The sequence below is a fragment of the Chelonoidis abingdonii genome, chromosome 8 (genome assembly GCF_003597395.2).
Source record: "Chelonoidis abingdonii isolate Lonesome George chromosome 8, CheloAbing_2.0, whole genome shotgun sequence".
NCBI classification, from domain to species: domain Eukaryota; kingdom Metazoa; phylum Chordata; order Testudines; family Testudinidae; genus Chelonoidis; species Chelonoidis abingdonii.
The window spans coordinates 4,403,984-4,429,149 of NC_133776.1; the positions used below are offsets into that span (position 1 = coordinate 4,403,984).

Consider the following 25,166-nt stretch of genomic DNA (forward strand, 5'->3'; position numbering starts at 1 on the left):
GAAGTATACATCCTTTCGCCACGCAGAGCAGTTACACGACGAATGATGGATGGGAGGTGGCAAAGAGGAAGATCAAAGGTTTCAAACTTGGGTGCTTCGAGCAAAGCAATGAAAGCCAGCCTGCAGCACCTGCTTTTCAGCCGTGCTAACGGTGCTGCTGTTGCCTTCAGAGTATTCTGACAAGCAGCCGCCCAATCTACTGCGCTAATCATTTCTCTCCCTTCCAAAGAGTTCTGGAGGGAGGCGCGTGTGGACAACAGCTCCCTGGAACTCCCATCTGAGTAAGTTCAGAGAAAACAGTCCTTGCTAGGACCGAGTCATTCTGGAACACAAGACAAGACTTGGAATTGGCTTCTAAGGATGCCATATTTGAACCTCTTTATTACCAAGCTAAAGCCCTTCAAGCTGTCACGTCCTGCCGGGGCAGCTGCAGAACTCCTCCTTTTCCAGAAGCTGCCCCATTTGCAAAGCCTTCTGGGCGGGAGCAGGGGTTTGGCATTTCCTTCTATAGCTAAGACACCAGCTGACTGGAAATGCAAAACCAACTCAAGCAGCTCTGCCTCTTTCGCTTAACTAAGAGAAAGTTCAGCGGTGAGTTGATCATGATCTACATGTACGCAGGAGGAGGCGTCTGACGGGGCCGAGACAACTCTTAATCTAGCAGGAAAAGGTATCAAGGGATCAGTTGCCTGGAAGCTAGCCAAGCTCAGGCCAGAAGTGGGATGCACAATTTCAGCAGCGAGGGTTATATACCATTGGAACTTACATGGTAGATTCTCCATCCCCGGATGTGGTTAAATCATGATAAGGTGCCTTGTTCTAAAAAACAAGCTTAGCTCAACCAGAAGTTCTGGGCTTGAGGCAGGAATCACTGTGTGAGGTTTGGGTCTGTGCTATCCACGTTGTCAGACTAGGTGACCATAACGGGCCCTTCTGACCTTAAATGTGTTAATAAAATATTGACAGGATGCTTTAGAGGCAGGGCAAGCCCTGTTGGCCCCTGCTTATCTTCGTAGCGCCCTCCATTCCTGCTTCTCTCACCGTACCCCGCTTGCTCTACATTCCCATCTGAGCATCTCTTAACCTTGGCCTGGGTTTCCAAGGAGCCGAAGGATTTCAAAGGGGGCTGGATGCCCAAATCCTGCTGTATTTTAACTCGAGTTGGGTGACCCATTCCTCTGGAAATCCCAGCCTTCTCAGTAAACTGCATGCTCGACCTCCCCTCAGTCCCTCTCACACAACTGTGCTAGCCTCCTTCCCACACTGAGTGGCTGCAGCGGAGCATGAAAATTTCTGCACGGGTGATGTCTAACCCATCAGGATTCTCGACACACCTTCCATGCACACATAGGGATGACACTATTGGTATGAGCACACACAGCTCTCAGAGCTCCCTCTTTAACAGGAAAAGAGGGATCATTAATTTGGGGGGAGGGCAGACTGATATGTCCTCCCTCACTTTCCTGCTACCAGCTCTTGCGCAGGGGCGGGATGTCCCTCCCACTGTGGATCCAGCAGGCAGTGTTGCTATCTCATGATTCTATTGTGTCTTGCAATAGTTGGTGTTTGATTTTAAGCCCCAACTCTTGGATTCATGTGATTATAGGAGAATCTTAGCTTTTTTTTTTTTTTACAGTAGTACTCATTATGACAGAGAAAACCCTGGATGCCAATTAAGAAAACAAAAGTTGTTTGCTTTTTTAAATCTCGGGATTTTGAAAGCCAAGCTCTCATCAGTTTGGGAGTCCTGCCTCCTGATTTTGGAGCATCTGGGTTTGGCAATATTGAGCAGGGAACAGTCCAAGTGACGTACTTCGGTGACAATCCTGAAGGCAGCCCACGAACAGGTTTACATTCTACACTTGGGTCTTCCCTCCACACAACGGGATGAGCCCTGCTCTCGTGTTCACCTACACAGCAGGCTGCTCGGCTCCATTGCAGCACATCACACTTCAGTCCAGAAAGTACTCGTCGGTGGGCCATTACGTTCTTAGTCTCAACTTCCTATAAAACACACACTGCCTGCACCCACGATTACCTCAGGGCTCAGGAACGGAGTGCTCTCCAAACCAAAGACTCAGGTTTTACGATGCTCATGTAATGGCCTACACAAGCGTTGACTGGTCTCTCTCTGGACTTTCTTCAAGCATCCTTGGTTTTGAGCATCTTTTTCAAACAGCTCGCGAAGGCCAACGGTGAAAGGATTTGGCTCAGGGAGAAAGAGAAACAAGACACAATTGCAGGGAGAGGCTGAGAGAAAGCAAATACCATTCGACTTGGAAAAAAAAATTCACACGCTAGCAAACCAAAATGAAATGTCTAAGTTTATTGGATTGGTAAAATGTAATAAAAAGCATTTTGTGATTCTTCTTCTGCAAAGAAAAAAGGCATCTGGCAATTTTGCACATTTTTTTCTCTTTACAAAACATTAGAAAAGCATAATTGATAAAATAAGGATAACAACCGAAAGAGCACAGCAAAGAGGAAAACAAATCTCAATAGAACTGGATAATGCATAATACAAATATAGAAAATACATGCTTACAACAGCTTTCATTTTCTTACTGTAAAAAAGTCATTTTATGTGTTGAATGAAAAATATATGCCGGTTGCTCTGAAAATTGCGGTTCAGAATTGGTAACTAGCTGAGAACAAAAAAAGATATCTCTATATATTTATTAATATAGAAACTGTGTATATGCTGGATTTGGTCTCAGAATACATGATTTTTAATCCATGCACACACGTTACCAGACCGTAAACTTCATATATCACCTTACAGGCCAATCTTGCTAGTTGCTAAGTGCGTGTCCTGAGCGCCCTCCAATTCCTGTGAAAACAGGCAGTGAACCAGACATGAGGCCTGCTCAGTTTCAAGGGAAGTTGAGGGCACACAGCACCTCACAGGAGGAGCTCTGAGCAGCTTGCAGGATTGGGTCTTTACAGATTTGAAGAGTTCCAATCCTGATTCCACTGAAGTCAATGGCAAAACTCCCACTGATCTCAATGGCACCAAGATTAGGCCCCTAGTTGATTAGCTGCGAAGTATTGGTTGTGCTCAGCAAATCGTAAATCACTGGTACCCAGTGGTACTGAGGAATAAGGCAGCAATCCTGAAAGCTCAGCTTGCATTACTTCATTAGGATTTGAAGGCATGGCATTTCCAGCAAGGAGGTGCCTCTTTGGATCAGGCACTATCTCCTCTCTCGCCTCTCGGATGCCTGGTGTTAGTAAGCTAGCAATCCACATTTAAAGCCAAGGAGCTGTCCTCACTGCTAACAACCTCCATCTGCCCAGCACAGAATGTTCGGAGGATGTAAACTCACCCACCACAAGTCACACTCTCCTCACACCTTGCACACCTCACATAGTCACACTCTCCTCCCAATGGTAACAGACCTCACACCTTGCACGCCTCACATAGTCACACTCTCCTCCCAATGCTAACAGACCTCACACCTTGCACACCTCACATAGTCACACTCTCCTCCCAAAGATAACAGATCTCACACCTTGCACACCTCACATAGTCACACTCTCCTCCCAGTGGTAACAGACCTCACACCTTGCATCGAAATTCACTATAAACTCCCTGATGCCGAAGAGTTAACTTCTCCAAAGGGCCCCGATGCAGAATGCTGCCATTAGCAGGGCTGGGTCGAGGCATGGCAGCTCTGGAGGGTTACTACATTCTTGGGTGCGCGCTTCTCCTTGCAATGTGCAACAGCCATTCAGGTCTCCAAGCTCTAGGAAGATGCCCTGGGACTTAAGAAATGGCATTTGGCCAAGAAGAGACCTTTCTCTGGAATGGCACCCACTGTGATTGGGACCCCCCGTGCCACCTGCCTATGACTGAAGCCAGCCAGCCTCTACTGTTTATTCTGAGCGGAGGTGGACCTGATCCAATATTCCAGCTACAGCCTCTGCCCACTCCCTGGAATCCTTGGAGAGTCTGGATCTAGACCCAACATGTGAAGCTGGTTCCTATCTGCTACGATGGGCTGAAACAGAAGCCCAGCTACAAACACCCTTGGACTGGGGAAAGCTGGATTTTGATCCAAAATGTGTCTCGTGAGCTTATCTCTGGTCTGAGTGGCTAGAAGCACACAGAGGAGGCCAGCTCCAGGCGCTGAGTATGTGTTAGTATAGGTGCTGACTCCAGCCCCGGAGCACCCAAGGGGAAAAATTGGTGGGTGCTCTGCACTCACTGGCAGCTCCCTGCCCCAGCTCACCTCCACCTCCTCCCAAGCGCGCTTTCCCTGCTTCTCCCCCTCCCTCCCAGCGCTTGTCACAGCAAAACAGCCGTTTCACGGGGCAAGCGCCAGGAGGGGAGGAGGGGGAACGCAGTGCGCTCAGGGAAGAGGCGGGGCCGGGGCAGGGATTTAGGGAAGGGGTCCAATAGGGGCAATGAGGAGGTGGAGTTGGGGCAGGGACTTTGGGGAAGGGATTAGAATGGGGGTGGGGCAGGGTGGAGTCGGGGCAGGGCTAGGGGCAAGGGGGGGGTAAAGCACCCACCAGCACTGGGAAAGTTGGCACCTATGGGTGTTAGTGACATTGGAACTGTAGGCACGGTATGTCTGGGTAGCAAGTGCAATCCCATCAGCAGCCGGGCCACCGGTGGTCTCACTATGTGGAGCAGAGGGGTGTTTCTTGTTAGGATGTAGGAGAAGTGCTTTGGAGATGGATAAACTAATGCAGAGAGGATTCAAGTCCACCTCTGACCTGGACTTGTTTGGATAAACCAGTGTCCTGCTTTTGAAATTCCTACGCTGGCAAGTTGCCCCACTACACTCAGTGGGATTACCCACAATGCAAGGGCTAGGCCAGTTTGGGGAGGTGTGAGGCTCTGAAGAGTTCAGCAATGTTACCTACAGAGCTGTGTCCTGACATACACCCTGCCCATCTAAACACAGCAGCACTGATTCTGATCTCACTTACACCAGTAAGTCTGGAGGGTTACACCAGGGTAAGGACCAGGTCAGGTCCGTACATGTCTTTACCTTCACGCACCGACTTCCAGAGGGACAGCAAAAGAGGTGGGGGTGCTAGAGCATTACGTGTTAGAACACATCAAGCCTCCGTTTTGCTGTCTCTTTGGACAAACATTACTCAGAAGAACAAAAGAACGGTCATTCCAGATCAGACCAAAGGTCCATCCAGCCCAGTATCCTGTCTGCTGACAGTGACCAATACCAGGTGCCCCAGAAGAATGAACAGAACAGGTAATCACCAAGTGATCCATCCCCTGTCACCCATTCCCAGCTTCTGGCAAACAGAGGCTAGGGACACCACCTCTGCCCATCCTGGCTAACAGCCACTGATAGGCCTATCCTCCATGAACTTATCTAATTCTTTTTTGAACTCTGTTCTAGTCTTGGCCTGCACTCCCTCTCTGGTACACAGCATCGAATGGCACTCAGCGATATTTTCAAGGATGAGTGTAAAAGCACACTGAGCACCTGGTATGGCGTAGCTGGCACTGGGTAGCCTGAATTCTCCCACCACAGCATCTAGCCTTCTCTGGCACCTATGGATTTTACCCTCCAGTGTTATGCAAGGAATAAGAACATATGAAACACAGGCAGTTTACAATCAAATAAATAACATCCCCAAACATATCCCCCCAAAGTGCTTAATATTCTTAGATCTTACTGACCATGCAAACTTTCAAGCATGTTTCCCTACACATCGCTGGCTCTCTAACCTCTATAACTTTGGTGTATGCAAAATAGAACCCCTTAAATTAGCCACTACCAGGGAGTCAACCTTTGAAACCTATTACTATGCAGAAGGGAGATCTACAAGGTGACTGTGTATATTGGGCGACATACACAGTACAAGCTGCTGCCTTGGTACGCTTTAATGAAGAGCTAATCTTTGACACTCATGTCTTGCTTCCATTTGGAATCGTTTTGATCGTTCTTATCCTTGCTCTGCACTTTAATTAGTTCCCTGCTTTGCCCATACAGAAAGTCTAACAAGTTTTGGCTCTTAGAATAGGCACTTGGTACAGAGAGCAAAATATATGGGGAATGTTCCTAAAACTCACCTTGTGTAATAGTAAGCAACATGTCACTTGTGCTCTTTAGATGCTTAGTTGCTATGGCAATAGGCAAATTAGAAATATCATTGATTGGACAGATGTAGCTTTGTGATCTGTCTGTCTCACAGGACAGTCATCGCATCTCTCTATGCCAAACTGTCAGGGGTTTCCTGCCAATCCAGATCTGTTGAAAAGGCACTGGACGCAAAAAAACCCCAAAACCATAGTGCCACTATTTCGTTTTTTACATAGGGACAAACTCAGCATATTAAACAATGAACCAAACCCTCTAACCAACGTCAGTTAATACCATCTTGCCATCCTCAGGAATATTAGCTCCACGCAAGGAGATCTGTTCTTGAATCCTAACCATTGCACATATTCCCATAGTTAGCAGTAGGGAGAAGACCCTGTTTCTAGCAAAAAACCATTGTGCTATTAAGATCTTACGTAAAAATAGAAATAAAATAAAAAAAATCGACTGGACAAAGCGCTAGAAAATATACCGTAGGGAACAGATTGTGCACTGAGTGTGAGATGGACAAATTTAGCTAATCGTCTTCTCCATCTTCTACTTCTATAATGCACCTATGTAAAAAGAACAGAACAAACTCCAGCTGAAGTGAAACAATATTTGAATGGGAGTTATTTGACTTTGTCTCTAGTTTATGGAATGTTTCAGGTTATGATCTTTTTTTCATTTCTCAACCACTAAAACAACATTAATAATGAAAAAATAAAAAGCTACAGACAACGTCCTTCCTTTCTTTCTCTTTGAAATGTGTCCTGTTTCCCAAATGAAAACACAACCCCTTCCTCCCCCCCAACAATTTAAATTTGGAAAATTCCCTACCTGTAACTAAGAAACGAGACTGATCTGATGCTACCTTCTGTACCTTGAAATCGATGAAACTGTAACGTATTGTTTCTCATGGCAGGGGCTGTTTATTGCTCTGTGTTTATACGAGGTCCAGCACAATGGTGCCCCACTCTCAGCTGGCCCCTAGGCGTGACCTAAATACAATTCACAATAATGAAGGAATTTAAAAGTACATGGGGGCCTGATTTTCAGAAGTGCTGACCATGTGAAGCTCCTCCGGGTTGAAATTAGGGTGAGCTGCAGCAGCACTTGTGCATATCAGGCCAACTGTATCATTTAGTTTCTGCCACGTGTATTTTTTTGTTTTGTTTTGCACTTCACTCTTCTTGGCCAGTTTCACATACGGCTAGCACATCGCTGAGTTGTGGCTTCCAACACTACAGGGGAAAGTTTACATCATGAAACTGTTCCTATGCACTTTGTTCACTCCTCTGACCTTTTAAAACATAGAATCAAATCTGGAGGGTCCTGAAACAAGCTGACCCTTACTTTGCGGAAATTCCCAGGAAACTGGCATTGCTCAATTGAATTTGCTAGATAATGCAAAACGGATGATTATGTTATTTGAATTAGAGAAGCCCTGACAGTACTAGGTGCTGCATAGACACAGTGAACAGCAGTCTCGGCACTGAACAATTTACAATCTAAACAGAGAAGATCTGTAAAAGCAGCAAAGAATCCTGCGGCACCTTATAGACTAACAGACGTTTTGGAGCATGAGCTTTTGTGGGTGAATACCCACTTCGTCAGAAGATATGGGAGCATAAACCCAGGCACACAATTTGCCTGCAGTCACACAACATATGTTGCCCCATTCACTAGAGCAGCAGCTTTCAACCTGTGATCCATGGACATCTGGGGGTCCGCAGACTGTCCAAGATTTCCAAAGGGGTCTGCACCTCCATTTGAAATTTTGTGGGCGGGTCCGCAAAAGACAGAAAGATTGAAAGCCACTGCACTGGAGTCTTGCCCTCAATACTTCCTTTATGATCTCTGACATATCTGCAAACTCGTCCAAAGAAGTCTGAATTCAATCCTAGCTATACCTGTTCTCAAAATAGTTTTTAAAAAAAATCTTGCAAAAGTAGCTGGTCAGATTTAGTCCGTATCGCTGCAAAGAGGGAATAGGGGGAAGATGGCCATTATAATGAAGCAACACAGGCACCCTGCGTAATGGCAGCACAATGCATCAAGAACACAGTCCAAGAATAGCTTTCTGGCCTTCTTTTTCCTTGGCAGTTAAAAACATAAAGAGAAAACAAAATTAGGCTGTGGAGATAAACAGTTAAGTCTCCACTCCCACCTCAAATTGCTTTGGCACATTTTAAGAGAGAAACGGCTCCACGATACATTTAAAGAGCGTCCTCTTTTCTTTTTTGGCAGCTGCAGGAATTGGGTCAGGTGTAGAAATGATTAATTTCCAAGCCAGAAAAATCCAAGTATTTGAAAATCAGACCCCCTCCCCCTCCTCTTTTTAGGTACTGACTTTCTTGGAAGTAGTGTTAAAAAAAATTCTTTGTGCTTTGTGCAAAGTCAGACAAAAAAATTAAAGAAATAATAGTGCTTGCTGGAGAAAAGGGAGGCTGTGCATATAGTCAGTTCCGTGTGCATTAAAATATCCGGGTTTGGTTACGTTTTTGTTGTTGTTGCATAGATTCTCATACTTGTTCAGTACTTTTTATCCCCATTGAGCAAACACAGCTAGGCTATGACATAACAGAAAAAAACAGGGTTCATTCTTCTTTAGTTCCACCCCCATTCCCAAACTCTAGTCCAGCTCCTGAAGAGCTGGGTGTTTTTTGCCAAAATGATCAGCAGCAAATTTTGCAACTATGTTAGCATCCACTGTCATCATCATGTTTCTGGGATAACATCCTATTGACATGAATGGGGGCGTAGGAGTTCAAAACTCTCAGAGATCCTGATCCTGATCTCATACCACTTTTAAACTGCTACAACTCCACCGAAGTTACCCCTGATTTTCCCTGGTGTAAGCAAAGACGGAATCAGGACTTCTATTTCAACTTGCCTGCATGACTCAAGAGACAGTCTCCTATGGAGGCCATATTTGGAAGGATTTCTTTGCAACCATATGGGGGCTAGACATTTAATTTAAAAACAAAATGAAAGCTCAGATCCAACAGATGCTGCTGCCATCAATGATGGTATGTAAACTCCCTTACTGGAAAGTACACTAGCTAAGACCTGAAAAAGATTCAAATTTCTGTTCCTACAAACATTCCAAGAGTTTGAAAGCTATATAACGGGTATACTGTTCACAGCCCCTATGCATGGTTGGGAAAGTTCTCCTCTCTTATGTGTGTGCTCCGTTCCAAGCTTCAAATCCTGCAGACATAGGAGGAAGTTAACTCCTTTATCTATAGTCACTGCATCTCCCTGGGTGTTACAGCTCTTGTTGTTCCCTCTGCTGATCAATCCAAGTTTAAACAGAGGCAAACATATGAATCTGAATAGAGCTGCAATACCTAGAAAGTCATAACGTCTGTCGATAAGACCAGAACTCAGATTGCAGTGACAGGCCCTGCTACTTATGAAATAGAGAGCTCTTGGTGGAAATGTCCTGGTGTGATTAATGCAAGTGAAACAGAGTATTTCTGCAATCATTTTCCTAGATTTTGTAGTGGGGACCGATCCTGTCACTTGTACACAAATAACACCACCAAAGTCAGTGGAACTACTCATGTGAGTAAAGGCTGTAGGACCAGGGCCAAAATAACATTCAAAAGATAAATAAAATTTATTTCAGAAGAATAAAAATAAATAGAGTGAACTTTTTGAACCATTATGCTCTGGGTCAGATTCTCATCTCAGTCACACCCAATGCTAGAAAAGTCGGCATCAGCACTAGGCACGGGAGAATCATCAAACCCTGTTCTTATTTCCACGACTCTATTACTACTACTTGAGTAACTATCAGCTTCATCTAACCCAAACGTGGGCAGCAATACAGCTTAATCTGGGTGAGGTTTCATGGTTTTATAAGCCACAGCCCTTATGAAGAAGTCCTGAAGTCCTGCAATGTTTCCATAGGTTTTTGGAAGCCACCTATAGAAGTGATTAAAGAACTCTATCCCTGCTATCGATTTCTATAGACTGGTTCAGACAGATCAGTCGACTGAGTTGCATAGAGAGTAACATCCTATGGGGCAGATCCCCCACTGGTGTAAACTACCATATTTACATCAATGAGGGAATCTGCCCCATAAGCTTTTAGAGTAATTCCTTCAGAACTATGGCAAATTTATACAGAACCCTGTTAGTTCCAATCTGAGTTGAATTCTTGTTCCATCCATTGAAGTGTAAGTTCTATAGGGCTTGTTTCAAAGGGGATGTCTAGTTTCAAACAAGAACCCTACAATCAGGGCTGAAGAGGAATCAATCTTGATATCCCTCATTCTGCTCCCAGTCTGACAACGTATTCAAGGCATACGCCAAACACACACCCAGGCTATTCAAGATTTAAAGCCTTGCCTTCATCAGGAACGTGAGAGAGGGGAAAGGGGATTTCAAAGAGCTGCATTATTTGTAAGCCAAAAATGACAGAATCGCCTTCTGCCCCTCTGGGTGCCAGGACTAACAGCTTGCATAGGACCTTGCAAGAGCAGACCTGAGAACAAGCCCCTCGGGCTGACTCAAACAAGGGCCAACATGGTAACCCTGATGCTGCATGTAGCGTGTGTCCAAAGACCTGCTGTGCTCCTGGGAGATGCCCGGTGTGCACTCAAGGGGAAAGCGGACTGGAATAACTAATGGCACAGTGGCACGGCTGAGTGTTTGCAAGCTCTGCCTGACCCTCACCTAAAGCAGCTGGCAGTTTTCCTATAGAGACAGGAACCAGGGCTTCCCTGGAAGCTTTTCTGCTGACAGCTTTCATCTTGCCCCTTGCAATCCAGCAAAAGAGGGATGTTTGGGTCAAGCAAAATCTCCTCTGGTGTATTTAAGGGTGAACTGAAGGGAGCTTTGTCCCAACATCCTGGAACAGAACGTGCTTGCCCTGTCCCTGCTGATGGCAGCACTAACACATAAAAGCCACAGGCTTGAGTTTCCTCTCATGCCAGTTTCACAGCAGTGCCTCCACGCTGGAGTTACTCCTGATACACTGCACACAGTGCACATCCTGATGAGCAGGGCAGGGTCTTTGGACACAGACTCTGATGCAAGTGAGGTCCGATTCAGGCCCTACATGCCACATTGTCATGATGGGGACAAGAAAGGGGTTGGAATTAAGTGGGAATTGGGTGTTTCTAACTCTCTTAGGATCTTATGAAAATCCCAGCTGTTGGACTCAATCCCAGAAGAAATCAGAAGCCACTCCACTACAGCCACCACCGTTAGAACTGGCGTGGGATAAGAGCCAGGGCTCTTTATTTCTAAATGGTTCTGATAAATTGGAATGAAAGAAGCTTTAGAACAAGCCCAGCAGAGCCAGGAGCCCCTCAGTGCTTGCTTCAAAAAGAAACAACATAGTCCACGTGTAGCGAGAGTCATTTTATGCAGATTTTTTACTTTTGAATATTTAAAACATGGTGAATATTAACTTCAGAGGTTCTTAATACGTTCCAAAGCCCCACAGGCCTTTGACATGCTAACATCAATATGCAACATCTAATCTCGTCAAAAAAAGGCAAGTCCTTCAACATTGCCAGAGAGAGGTTACAGAAAGAATCCTTGGGAAAATAACTCCCAGCCTTTTGTGCAATATACAGGCTAAATATACATCCTAGTTGGGAAAGTTTCACTTTTTGCAAGGGAGAGGAAAGCTATTGTAAGTGCATTGCTGCGGCAAGGTTTTTCTGCGTTGCAAGGCTGAAGCTGTGTCACTGAATGACAGCAAGTAGTTCAGCAAAAAGGATATCTTGCGGCTTTGCATACTATATCAGTCAAATGCACTCTCTGGGTGCCCTCTCACAGCGAAGCAGACAGTGCACCACCTAAAGATGCGTTCGTGTCCAGAGCGCGGGGGTTAAAATGGCTCTGCTTGTTTATAAAGTGTGGTGTTTCCTATCACTCACCTCTGACCTTCAGCAGAAAGAAAAGCTCAGTTAAACTGTGTAAATACAGACCAAGTAGGAGCAGGGGAAGGCAGTCAAAACTGATGCGCAAGCTTTGCAGTGCTGCAGCCTTTTAGGAGGAACGAGATGGACTAGACACTAGGTCAAATGCACTGTCGGCTGCAGGCAGGATCCTAACATACAATGACACCCAGATTCGCAGGGAAAATACTGCAGCCTGGAACCACCAAGCTACTGCACATGAAGTGCCATTTTCGTTCATCTTTAGGAACTCCTAAGTCTGTAATTTGACATTTAAAAACCCAAACCAAGAGGACCTGAGCTGACAAAAGAGTCTTGCTGCTCAATAGAACTAGGTTACACTGTGTATTTCCCTTTATAATCTGACTTAACGCTTGTGTCAACCTACAACTACAGCAAAGATATGGGAAGACTATGATTTCGTCTTTGCAGTGAGAGTTAGAATGAATGTGCACAAAGAACTGCAACACTTTCCCCACAACCCAAAATTTGGTTGATTAAAAAAAAAGCCTGCTAACTTTAGCAAAACAGTCTCATTGGTTGGCGTGTGTTTAAAGAGATGTAACTATGCATAAAATGACAGAGTGGCATCTCCCTAAAAGAACACAAAACAGATGAAAATGCCACATACAAGACAAATGTGCATTTTGGCTGCCCCTTTCAGGCCAAAATAAAATTGGAGGAGAAAAAAATAAAAGAAGAGAGCCCCTCAATAACCTCATTTTCTGGAAAGAGTATTACAAAATCTAGACTTTCAAACAAATCACTGATTGGATTCTCCAACATAAGGCCTGGAATTATTGCTCTAAATTACATGGTTAGATCTGACTGAAAATTTACGGCACAATTTGACAATCATTTAAAAAGCAATAATTACAATCATTTTCTTTTATTCTCATGCGGCAGGCATATGCATGGCACTCCTGCCACTGATGCTATGGATGCAGATAGCTACTTTGATTCAAGAGCTCAAAAAGTTTTACCTTTTTTAAGTAACTCTCACAACACCCCTGTGAGGTAGGTAATATATCGTCCCCATTACAGAGATGGATAAACTGGGGCTAAGTGACTTGTCTAAGGTGACAAAGGCAGAAAGAGGTAAATCTGCAAACAGAACCCAGGAGACTGGACTCTAATGCCTGGGAACCGTGAAGACAATATCACCATTTGGGGTTTGGGCTTTTGTTTTTTTTAGATTGAGGAATAATCAGGAAGACATATAAACAACAAAAAGAACATTTCAGATAGCTCCATTAGCATAGCTGCAAATTCAATGGGGCGGTTGGTTATACATGGGTTAATGCCAAAAAGATTGAGAATGCGGCGGCACGGAAATAAAGACAGGACAGGTATAATAAAAACTGCCCCGGCTACCTACTGTTGCCTGTACCTTTAATTAGTCATAGTCTCAGGGGAATCTAAAACATGTATATTATTTTTATATATATAGTTCCTAACGATTCTACTGAGTTTTCAATAGTTAGTGTCTCTAAAAACAAAGCTGAGAACTTATGTGTTCACCACGAACCCTAGAACAGGTTGTTTATGACCATGGACTTGCCAATGGAATTGGATTGATTCACAGATGGCTTAAGGCAGGGGCTCTCAAACTGGGGGTCGGAACCCCTCAGGGGGTCATGAGCTGTCAGCCTGGAACCCAAACCCCGCTTTGCTCCAGCATTGATAATGGTGTTAAATATATTAAAAAGTGTTTTTAATTTATAAAGGGGGTTGCACTCAGAGGCTTGCTATGTGAAAAGGGTCACCACTACAAAAGTTTGAGAACCACTGGATTAAGGAGCGGGGCAGGATTGCCAGTCACATTTCATTTACAATTCACAAGGGCTCTAGCATCAAGACAGCCAACCGACTGCTTCAACTGCAAACTTGAAATGCTGAGGAGGAACAGCAATCTTTCCAGAAATGTATATGAAAAATGGCCTTTCCCAAGCCCAAAGGAATGGTGCTAGGGTGTGAGGTTCAACCAGAGTTTCTCAATCTTGGAGAGCATAATCTACTCACACCCTTCAGTACTTGAAACAAAGGACAACTGACACTGTCACCATCTTCCTAACCAGCCTGGGCATGGTTTGAAGGGAGAAGACAAAAACTGTGTCCAACAGAAGTAACACTGTTATTCCCAGAAAAGTCACATTATTCGGATTTTTAGTAACTAGGAAAATGGTGTCTGCACAGGAAGTAGAGTGAATCAGAAAACAAGAAAAATTTTGTGAAAATTTTCAAAATTTGTTTGTGTTATAACATCCAGAATGGATCCATTTTCCATGAACATTTTTGTGACACTTTTACAGGATTTTTTTATCATATGGTTTTTTTAATCGTTACCGAAAACTTTTGTTTATTAAAAATGGCTTTGAGTAAGAAAACTTCATTTTTGGTAAATGAAAAACTGAGAACCATTTCAAAAACTATTAGGATAAAAATGTCAACAATATACTGATTAAACTATTAATAACAAATGCTGTGAAAGATATTGCGAGGACAGAAAATAGACAATTCCCCCCAAAAGGTATTGAAGAAAAAAGGTCAAGCTTTCAACAAAATACAAGTTTAGTGTAAAACATTTTGACCAGCTTTAACAGAAGTATTGTTCTCAGAGTCCCTATATCAATTCATACTTTACTAACTTCTATATGGCCTTAGGTAGCCCTCTCCATTCTTTGCAGTAGATCCTCAAACAAATATTAACATGCAACTAGTGTTTCCCATGTAGATTTTCACCACCCAAATCCACAGCACACATCCTCATGTGTCAACTCTGATTTATAGTGTTGAGATCTACATAAAGCGTGATTAGCACTACTTGATGATCTAACATCAAATCAGCCCACAGAATCAACCACGGGAACCAGACATTAACAAAACGCAATTCGAAAACCAAAAAACCTCCTTTGAGCTGTTCAGTTTCTAGACAAAAATGGGGCATCACAGAATTGTATGTCTTAAACTAGAGTAAAGCAAAGTGACAAGATTCCCCGCCACTCCCATGGATGTTGATGATGGGATTTTCCTGAGGTCTCTGCATTGTCCCCTGTTTTCCCTTTTCCCACTACTCCCACGGACCTTCCATGAGGCCGGGAGAGGGAAATTATGTTGTAGAACCAGCACTCTTTGCAGCCCCAGCTAGACTTTGCTACACTCAGCTAGGTTGGAGGCTTAGGGCCCAAAATACGTGTTACTAGACTGGATTTAATTGGTGATCGCGTGCGCCAGTCTCCACACACAATATCTATAGCGAGAACTCTTTTATGCTCGTAGGATGTGTAATTCACGTCCAGATAATGAGCTAATCCAAGGCCTATGTCACACTTCATTCCTGCTTCTGCCCTAACAGTCTGATGAATGTGTGTAGTGCTCACCCTGGCAAACGTTTTGCTTCCCCTGTGTCTCTAGGACTAAGTCATTCCCCAAGTGTTTTGCAGCTGCGATAAAAATCTACCAATTATTTAAAAAAAATCATAATGAAAGGTGCATTATCTAAAGCTGTGATGTTGTCTTCTGCTTTAAAAGGCAACATTCAGGCAACAATTAGAATAAAACAATAAATGACAATAAAGCAATTACATTAACAAAATACGATCATTCACTTTGATGATGTCACAAGAGATTTGGCTGTAACCAAGGCAACCAAATCTGATGTAGTAAATTCAAGCATCTGTTTATGTCCCATTGAAGAATGGATTTAAGCATGTGCTGAATATTAAGTACACGCTTAAATACTTTCCTGAACCAAGGTTTAAACAAGGGCTTGTTCCTGCACCCCAAGCTCCCAACGAGGTGACCTGAAACATGGGATCAAGCCCTAATTTCACACAAATGCTAGAAAATGCAAAGAACCACCACCAAAAAACCGACGGATTGAAATAGAAAGGTCTAGGTGATCTTCACATTCCTTGTCAAAGGAAAATTGCTGAACATTAATGCGTCAGCAAACAACATGAGTATTTATCATGACTTTAGAAATGTACCTTAAAAGAACAAGGTCTCTTTGGTAAAAAATGCTTCTTTGGAATAGATAAATGAGGATATGTAATAAATACATGATACACTGTGGTTAAGCAATATTTTGTTTGTGCTTTAGGGCAATGCCATGATTAAAGATCTATTTGAAACCCTCAAGTATCAGGTCTGAAAATCTGACATGACAGAGTGTGGTATGCATGTGTGTGTGTGTGTATCTTCCAAAATATCTTTGTATCAGTTTAGGCACCACATATGAATGTATTTTTAAAAAAACACTCCAGGCACTTATTCACCCACTCAAATGGGCAACTGGCTTTGGTTATTTTAGGGAGGAGAAACCAAATTAAAACAATATTACCCAGATATTTCAAGTCGGAAAATTAGCTGCTGTATGTATAATAACAACACTCCCCCTTCTCCTTCCATCCAAGGAGTTCAAAATGCTTGAGAAGCAATGATCTAAGAGCCCCCACACCACCAAATTCATAGAACACCCTAAACATGGAAAAGTTCAGATCTAGACCTCTTGGTTAGCTCTTGGTTCTGGAATGGCCTGCTCCATACCCACAAACCCAACCAAACTTTTCAGAAAGGGAGGATCTGGATTTCAACTTATGCAGTGTAGGCCACTCTACATTCAGTCTCTTCCCTTCCCTTCCCTGGGAAGTTAGTAAGAATTATTAAGCTCTATTGTGAAGAGGGGTAGACAGAGCAAGTGACGTGCTCAAAATTGCACAGTGAGTCTGTGGCCGGGGCACTGAAAGAACCCAGGAATCGAAACTTCTGGTCTCCCTCCTCTGATCGCTAGACCACGACCCTTGTCCTAATTACAGTTGCTAATTCTCATCGCTTTCTAATATGCCACTCAGTGCGACAGACAGACTGACTGAAACCTACAAGGAAACAGAAGTTCAGAGCTATAGTTGTACATCAGTGCCATGCTCTGTTGTATACATCACACTCCCAGTGTACTTTGGAGAGAAGATGCTCAGAAACCCAGTTCTAAGGCACGATGGAATGTGATATAAAGTGAAGTTAGCCACCTGCGCTCTGAAATTCCATACTTTGGTAGATTCAGTTCAGATAAGTGTTTAACAATCTTCTGCATGTAATGCTAGCAAGCTCAAAATTACCTTAGGTGCCAGGGCTAATGACCAGTATAGCAAATGGAGCCGATTAAGAGTCATGTCCTTATTTAAAAAATCTACCCAGCACTTAACTTTTTGCATGAAATAAATTATAACATAGCTAACTAATCTACTGTGGGAAAATGCTGAAATTATTGAAGGCTGGGGCCACACTCCAATATGATGGTGAGATGCTGTTACATAGACACTACCCTAATAGCAAAGTCCTGCAGGATTTAATGGAGAGCAATATACTTTCTATGGGATTGATCAGTCATTCTACAGATTTCTAGAAAAATGACCTCATAGATGATCTCCTGAGGTCCCTTCCAACTCTTATATTCTATGATTCTATGATTTTGATGTGGTGCAAATCCAGGTTAATTTCACTGAAGCCAGTGGAGTTATGTCAGTAAAAAGTTGGTGAAAGTGTTGGGGGACAGACCCTAAATTCTCTATTAAATTCACTATGGGATGGTTTAAAAAACAACTACAGAAATGTTATTATTCACTGTTACATTCAATAGGACTTTGCAATAAAGGTCAACTAAAATGCTGAGCGAGGAGGGGACATACCATTTTCAGGAGTTACAGTAAAAGTCAATTTTCCATTTTCTTTAATTCTGTGCTTGGATCCAACCCGTGTCATTTCATTTCACTCATTTTTCTTTTCAGGTTTGGGTGATGCAACTTTATGGAACTCTTGTTACAGAGACTGAAGGAGAAAGCACCGCATTTTACTATTTATTATTGTGGAGAGAGCAAAATTTGCAAGTTACTCTTCAAAACTGCAAGTTTGTTATTAATATGGTCCATCAGCCCTGAAATGCTTCAGTTCTGGCTCTTAATTTGTTAAGTGCAGCTAAAGGTATTTTCTTTGATTACATCTGCAAACAAAATATTAATGTCAATGCAGTGATATGAAAATTGCTCCTTTCCCATGTAATTTGCACCTTAGTTATTATGGGTTTCATGAATAAGAATATTACAGCTGTACAAAGTGAGTTGTGGATTTATAATATATTTTTTAATTAACAAAAAAAAAAACAAACTACACCCCCCAAGACCCACCAACAAACACATGAGCTGCCTGCGCATAGGTTTTTATTAACCTTGGTGCAAATTTTTAATTCCCTGAAGAGTGCATCAATATGTCCCTTTTTTCCTGGAACTGTGACATCCCCAGTCATTCCTTTGCAATAACATTTCTCCACAAAGAAAAAAACGGTGTGATGAAACTGTAGGAGAAAAGTTGTCTGTTGTTTTTCCCTTTTGGGGGCTAAATTACACCTATTTACAACTTGAGATGAAAAATGAATCGTTCCTGTTCCAGAAATGTCAGGTATTTGGAAAGCCCCAAATGCTGAAATATTAAACAATTCTCACGGCTTGTACTGTAACTCCAGCTTTGGTATGTTACCATCATCCTCGAATGCCTGAGCCTGTCTCAAGGTAGAATTCAATCCAATGGGAGTCTTTCCTTTGATGTCAGTGGAAGCTGGATCAAAACTCGATTGCTAAAGTACTTGTTTGGAGACAAGCAGTGCCCACTGGTCACTATGTAACTGCATTGGCCCTGGATAGCCTAAGATCCTTTTGAGCATGCCCGTGGTGGCCATCATTAGTCATTTTCTTTGAAGCCATTTTGAATTTCTTTTTAACCCTTTCCAGTCCCCAAAATAATTAATATAACTTCTCAGTGACTTTATATCTGTAGTGTACCAAAAGGATATATGTATGTACGTGCGTGTGCGTGTGTGTATGCAGCCTCACGACTTTCAGTGATGGCTCATACATAAATACCTGAGCATCTGAGAGTTGGAAGCATCCTTACTGAATACATGTATGCAACAGCGAAATATAATATTATAGAAAAGAAAAAGTTATGAAACTGGAAGGGGAATGGAGACAAGCGAGGGCATATGAGAAAGATATGGTCTCTATGATTTAAAACAAATCTGTGTCTCTATGATTTAAAATAATACCTATATAAAAGCCCAATGTCTCATGGCCAATGTTTGTATAGTTTGACTTGTGATAACAGTTACTCTGATTCTGGTCTTACACTTACATACTGGTTTTACACTGGCGTAATTCTAGTATTATGGAATCAGGACCAATATATAGCTTCCCAATGATGTCAATGGGAGTAGGATCAGGCCCTCACACCAGAGTAAGAAGAGAATGGAGCCCAATCATCCCAATTTTAATGTGCTTCTTAGGAGATGTGAATCAAATAGAGATAAACTTAGAAACTGCCCGCTTGTCCCAAGGCCTTCCAGCTTTACTTGTTCAATAAAGAATTAGGTCCTAGGCTGGAAAGGAGTCATGCTAAATGGAAAGGTTGTGCAATTCCCCCAACAGGCAAATATGGGAGTGTGGCGGTAGACGCTCAAAGGTCAGTGCTGGCCTTAGCAGTGAGTGCCTGGATCCGAGCTGAGTTGCAGGTCTTGCAAAGGATGTGTCCATCCAGAGGGTAACAGCCCTGATTGTCCCCTTCAGACAGGAGGCCACCACAGTCCTAGACAATGAACAGAATAAAGACCAAAAGAAGAAATAAGATGAGAATGAAATCAGGCAAAGAACCTATTAGTGAAATACACACTCACGTCCCCTGGTAACAGAATTCTGCCCAAGTCAGCGTGGCAGTTCTAGGATGTCTTTCATGACTGACCCATTCCCTGATAAGAGACAATGCTGTAGCGGAGATGGGCTCCCAAGCTCTCTAAAATAAAAGGAGATTATTCCCTCCCATCTCTGGGAAAGGAAAGGGCTTTAGCATTGCGAACACGGCAAACTTAAGCTCACGTTTATTAACGCCAAAAGGAAAAAGAAGAAGTGAGCCTTGAAAAACAAGTTTTCTGCTCATCTCTCTCTCTCCTTGGAAGAGCGAACTCCAGAAAGCGATAGAAAACATGACAGAGATGACAGCAGAGCCATGGCCCTGCAGAACGCCTTCACCGCTGTGGTCATTATTATTACACTAGCACCAAAGGGCCACAACCAAGACTGAGGGCCCATTGTGCTGGGTGCTTTACAGACCTTTAGTGAGAGACCGTCTCTGCCCCCAGGAGCTTGTAATCCAAATACACAAGCTAAAGGGTGGAAGAAAGGCCCGAACGCCATCATAACCATCCGTCTTTTGTAAATGGGAAGCCAAGGCTCACGGAGATTAAGTGACTGCCCTAAGCTCACGTAGGAGGGTGATGGTAGAGTCACGAACTGTACTCAGAGACCTCGAGTCTCAGTCCCTCACCCGAGCCCATGACTGTGATCAGCACCATTATTGGGACTCACATCTTGTCCCAACATCTAGCTGCTGTTTATCCCCAGGAGAACAGCTGCATTGCAGAATTCTCAGAGGTTCAATATGCTACATGTGCCAAGCTGATTCTTCCTCTCTTTCAGATTCTTATCAAAATCATATGTACCAGAAACCAAGCACAGCAAGGGCCATACATGAATGAGAATGATCATGTTTATATGCCAATTCAAATTTTTCAACCACAAGCTGTATATTGATTTTCCAGCTAATTATTAACTTCATCTTTTTTTTAACCCACTTATATAATCTTGCTCACATTGCAACATGCATTAGAGCTGATTTTAACAAAACAAATAGGAGCAACCTTTGTGTCCAGGTAACGAATTACCATATTCTCAAATATTCAGCTCCAATTATTGAGTCGTAGTCTCTTGCTAACACAATGAAGCTGGTATATACAGAAGGCCTGATTCTCCTATCATTTGCACCTTCTATGTGTAAATCAGGAGTCACTTCTGCTGAAGTCAATGAAGTCAAGTTTAACGTAGAACCAGTGTGATAACAGGAATGTGCTCATTATTGATGTAGGAGAAGTTCATTTCTGTCAATAGAGTGAACCCAATCTTTGCTTTCTTCCCTTACCAGCAATGGGAATACTGACCTCACAACGGTAGCACTGGACATGGAAGTCACGATCTAATGCCACAATGCGTATGGTCTCCTCTTGACCTGGGGCAGGCATAATGGGCTCCTTACACACGGAACATCGTGGGGCAAATTTCCTTGAAAAGTAAAGATGGTTCCAGTCAAACCCCAAGTGCACAGCCATGTTCTTCGTATGCTACATTAGAAACTTAGAACCCTGCACGAAACTGTGGCACAACACATATCTCTGCAAGCAGAGTTGCCTCCTTGAAAAGGAAACATTACGGGATGCTTATGAGTTCCTACAGAACAATGGCAGGGGCCTGAGAATCATATTCTGCTCGTCTTAATGATTTATTAAACAATCTCTCGATGATGTAGCTCATCATTGCGGTTTTCAAGTGCAAGCCCCAGAGTGAGCTGGTTTCATATGCCCAATATAAAGCCATTTAAATCAGTAGAACTCCTCTTATGAATGAAGTTAGCAGGATTTGCCCCACCTGTCTCTACTGAAACTAGAGACGGACCAAGTAGGACGCAGCCTTAGATCCTGCCACTGTGGGATTGTTCTCTGCACTATAATTTTCTTGGGTTTTATCCAGTCTTGTTTTAAAATCCTCAAGCATCTGGCTCCCACTATACCCACGGGATGTTAGTTTTAGCTCGGCTCAATCTGTGCACCGCTAACAGAACTGCTAGAGCATATCTGACTGGTTCTATCTCTCAACTACTTGATCTGCATCCACAATCTGGCAGTCACAGGTGAAAATGCCTTGGATGCAAATTCTCCCCACGAAATAGGAGGCTACCCTTCTGAAACCCTATCCCTCAGAACATACACTGGCTAATAGCTAAGAAACTTAGAAGCAGGTCAATGGGCAATGCTCATGGCAAGTGCCAGAATATGAAGAGATCAAAGAGTCTTCTCTTGTAAAATATCTAGGAAACAGTGACTCTGTCACCCAGCCTTTTATACAAACCACTCTAGAATTAAGTCCATTAAAAAACATCTTAGCCGTAGTAGGAGTAAAGAAAAGGATTCATTTCGTTGGCAGCAGATGCAAGGCGTTTTGTTAGATTGCAGCTACACAGACATGAATTAAACAGCACCTTTGCTGATTGCTCTGAAAGAGAATTTAAATGGATCATGATATGACCGTAGCTGTAATCACAGTTAATGTGGGGATTCAGGCACTTTCTTGTGCAATTCAGCTAAAATGTGCTACTTAAAAATGCTTGAACGTTTCTCTATCTAGGTTACCAGAGGCAGAACAGCATGGGCCAATTTTTTTCCAGAGAGACAGAGAAATGACTCCCATTGAATTCAGTGGGGGCTGCATGTCTTTCTTAGGGCAGCATCTAGCCAATCATGTCTTGCAGGTGGATTTCACAGTTTCCATTTGCTCCTCACCTTTCAGAATAAGAACCCCAATAGCAGTTTCAAACGGTCAATAGAGCCAGTTGGAATGCTTTTAAAAACTATTTTCATTTAAAAAATGGATTCCCCCCCCACCCCCAAAAATACTTTCACTAATTTTCTGATTGACACAAAGTGAAAAGCAAACACAATTTTTTGTTTTTCTTTCCTCCTGCCCTCTTTACCCCTTTTTTTCCAGTGGCAAAAAGGAAAAAAGAATGAAAACGGTGAAAAAAGAAAATCTGAAATTTTCCAGAAATGAAAAATTTTCAGGAAAACATTCTGCAGAAATTTTCAAAACTAGTTTTTGTTTTTTGCAAAGATTTTTGACCAGGAAGATGTTTACAACATTTCTGAAACTGTTTATGAATTTCGTTTGTCCCCCTCCCCCAGTTCTGTGTCCAATGTTTAGGTTTACTGACTATATTTTTTGCATCCACAATTGCTTTCTATTTGTTTCTTCATGCCTCCATAGCTGCCAATACATCCTGAATGCTGGTTCCCACTCACTCTCCACCCTAAGGACATGTAGGTGCTCTGAAAGTATTTGGAAGGTGGGAACACTGGGGGAAGGGATCCTGCAGGGCGATACAGGGAAGTAAAATTAAATGAAGAGAAACGAGAACGCTGGATACATTTTCTTAATAATTCAACATATTAGGCTGTGGAGCAGTGACCCAAGAGAAGCGATAGAAGTTTCATTATTCGCATCAGCTAAAACTGGGTGAAAGAACTGCTGAATATACTTCCGGATACAGACTCTGCACTGGCTGTAGATGGACTCAGTAGCCCAATTAGATCATCTGCAATCCTCTGGATCTTCTCCCAGCCTTGTACCCAACCAATACAGGTCCTTTCCCTGCCGTCTATTCTCAGAGAGTGAAATTCACCCATGGGTTGAGGAGCAGTATGAGGTTCAGTCACCATTTAACCCTTCAAGCCGGAAGGTACTTAGTTCTTCCTAAAGGATGTCAATCCCTCTCAAAGAGGAGGAACATCCCGCATATATCAACACATGGCGTAGGGAGCGTAAGTGGGACATAATGTAGTGCTTTCTGCTGGCCCCTGCGCAAGGGTGAATTTCACCCTCTGGAACATTTCTCTGGATTATTGCTGAGACGCATGCAGAGGGAGAGGTAACGCACTGCGGCCTCTGCAGCTGCCAATTACACAGATGCGTCAGAGCTTCAGGGAGCATTTCCTGCCGGAGTTTAACATTCTCCCATATGGTGGCTGCGATTCCTTTTGTCACATAAGTCTGCTGCTCTGAGCTTGCAGGCCCACACAGTGATGTCACGAATCTCTAATTAAGTCTGCCCCCTTAGAAATTAAAAGATAAGTGCTTGAGATGTAAACCCACATTAGTCAGTATTGATTTCCTCTTTTAATTGAGGGGTGTACCGTGCCTGTCTCTTCCAAGCTGGGGAAACATTTGTGCTTTGATTATACCTACTTATCTGTCTTTTTCAGATCAACTGTGATAAGGGAAGGGATGGGGGGAGCGACAGAAGCTACCTCCAGTTGTGGATTGCAGTGCACTTTAAATAGATATTTTAAACTATAAATGATTATTAGGAATGTTTTCCTAGCTCCTTGAAAGACTAACTAGCAGATGGAAACATAAGAACATAAACAGAGGCTAGGGAGATCTTTCCTTACCCATCCTGGCTAATAGCCATTAATGGACCTAACCTTCATGAATGTATCTAGATCTCTTTTAAACACTGTTATAGTCCCAGCCTTCACAACCTCCTTAGGCAAGCAGTTCCACAGGTTGACTGCATGCTATCAAACAGAGGAGGCAGCAAACCCTGCTGTGCTCTCTGAGCTATGAGCAGAGCACTGAGCACAGGGTGAGAACCTTGACTTCAAGGCAACAGCTAAGTAGCAGTAGGAGTCTGGGGTGGGGGGAAGGTAAGGAGGGGGGTAAGAAAGTGCAGGAGTGTAGCTAGGAAGATGAAATGCCTACATCATGCAGTCCGCACATAGGGCAAATGGGGAACAGAACATGTTAAAGAAGATCTGTGAGAACTGAGACAACCTTCGCCGGCAGGGAGACAGATATAAGACAAATCCACACAATTACCCCCAGTCAATTAAGCTGGCATGCCGGACGGTGTGCCTGCTGGGTCCCTGGCCTCTGGGGAATCTCAGGAAGAATTTACAGCAGGTCAGGATCCTGCCTAGGTAACATGAGAAGACATTTTAGGCCTCCAGGGCCAGGAAAAGCCAACAAGAACCGTCTGGGCCATACTTGTGGAAATCCTCGATGCAGTGAATGTTCCCTCCGGCATCCACAGTGAAGGGGATGCCATCCAGGCTGCGGTGGCACATCACACAGGTGAAGCAGTGGGGGTGGTAGGCTTTCCCCGTGGCACGCAGGATCCTCTCCATGATGGGTTTGGCACAGACACTGCACTGCTCCAGTGTGTTCTGCAAGCAAAGAAAAACCCAACAGGCATAAGAATCAGTTCAGATATTTGCACAGGCTGGGAAAGAGCTGGTCTGCAAGAGAATTTGAGGTACTTTCATTTCACCCGTTTGCTGTGAGCGCGGGATAGGCAGCTGCAGTTCCAGAACACCTCGGAATCCAGGCCAGCTCCTGCCAATACCAGGTATGGAATACAAGGCAGCAGTGTCACTGGGGAGAACTACAGGGTCCCATCTGCATCCAGCCGCCCCAGCAGAGCACCCTGCTTTAGATTCATCGCAGGCGAACTCTGGCTTGTCTCAAACCAGTAACTGTATCCT

The 25,166-nt window shown here is 43.4% G+C and overlaps 1 protein-coding gene across 7 annotated transcripts in view; it reads right to left on the reverse strand.

The window, feature by feature from the left end:
• Positions 1-2,311: 2,311 nt before the first annotated feature.
• LPP (LIM domain containing preferred translocation partner in lipoma) overlaps positions 2,312-25,166 on the reverse strand; it is a 454,652-nt gene continuing 431,797 nt past the window's right edge. For all 7 annotated transcript variants that reach the window (XM_032777311.2, XM_032777310.2, XM_032777322.2 and 4 more), the window contains 3 exons: positions 24,670-24,848; positions 21,015-21,135; positions 2,312-19,609 (listed from right to left, as the gene is read on the reverse strand). In XM_032777311.2, the coding sequence (XP_032633202.1) occupies positions 19,481-19,609; positions 21,015-21,135; positions 24,670-24,848 (429 nt within the window). In that variant the 3' untranslated portion in view covers positions 2,312-19,480. The remainder of the gene's footprint in view (positions 19,610-21,014; positions 21,136-24,669; positions 24,849-25,166) is intronic.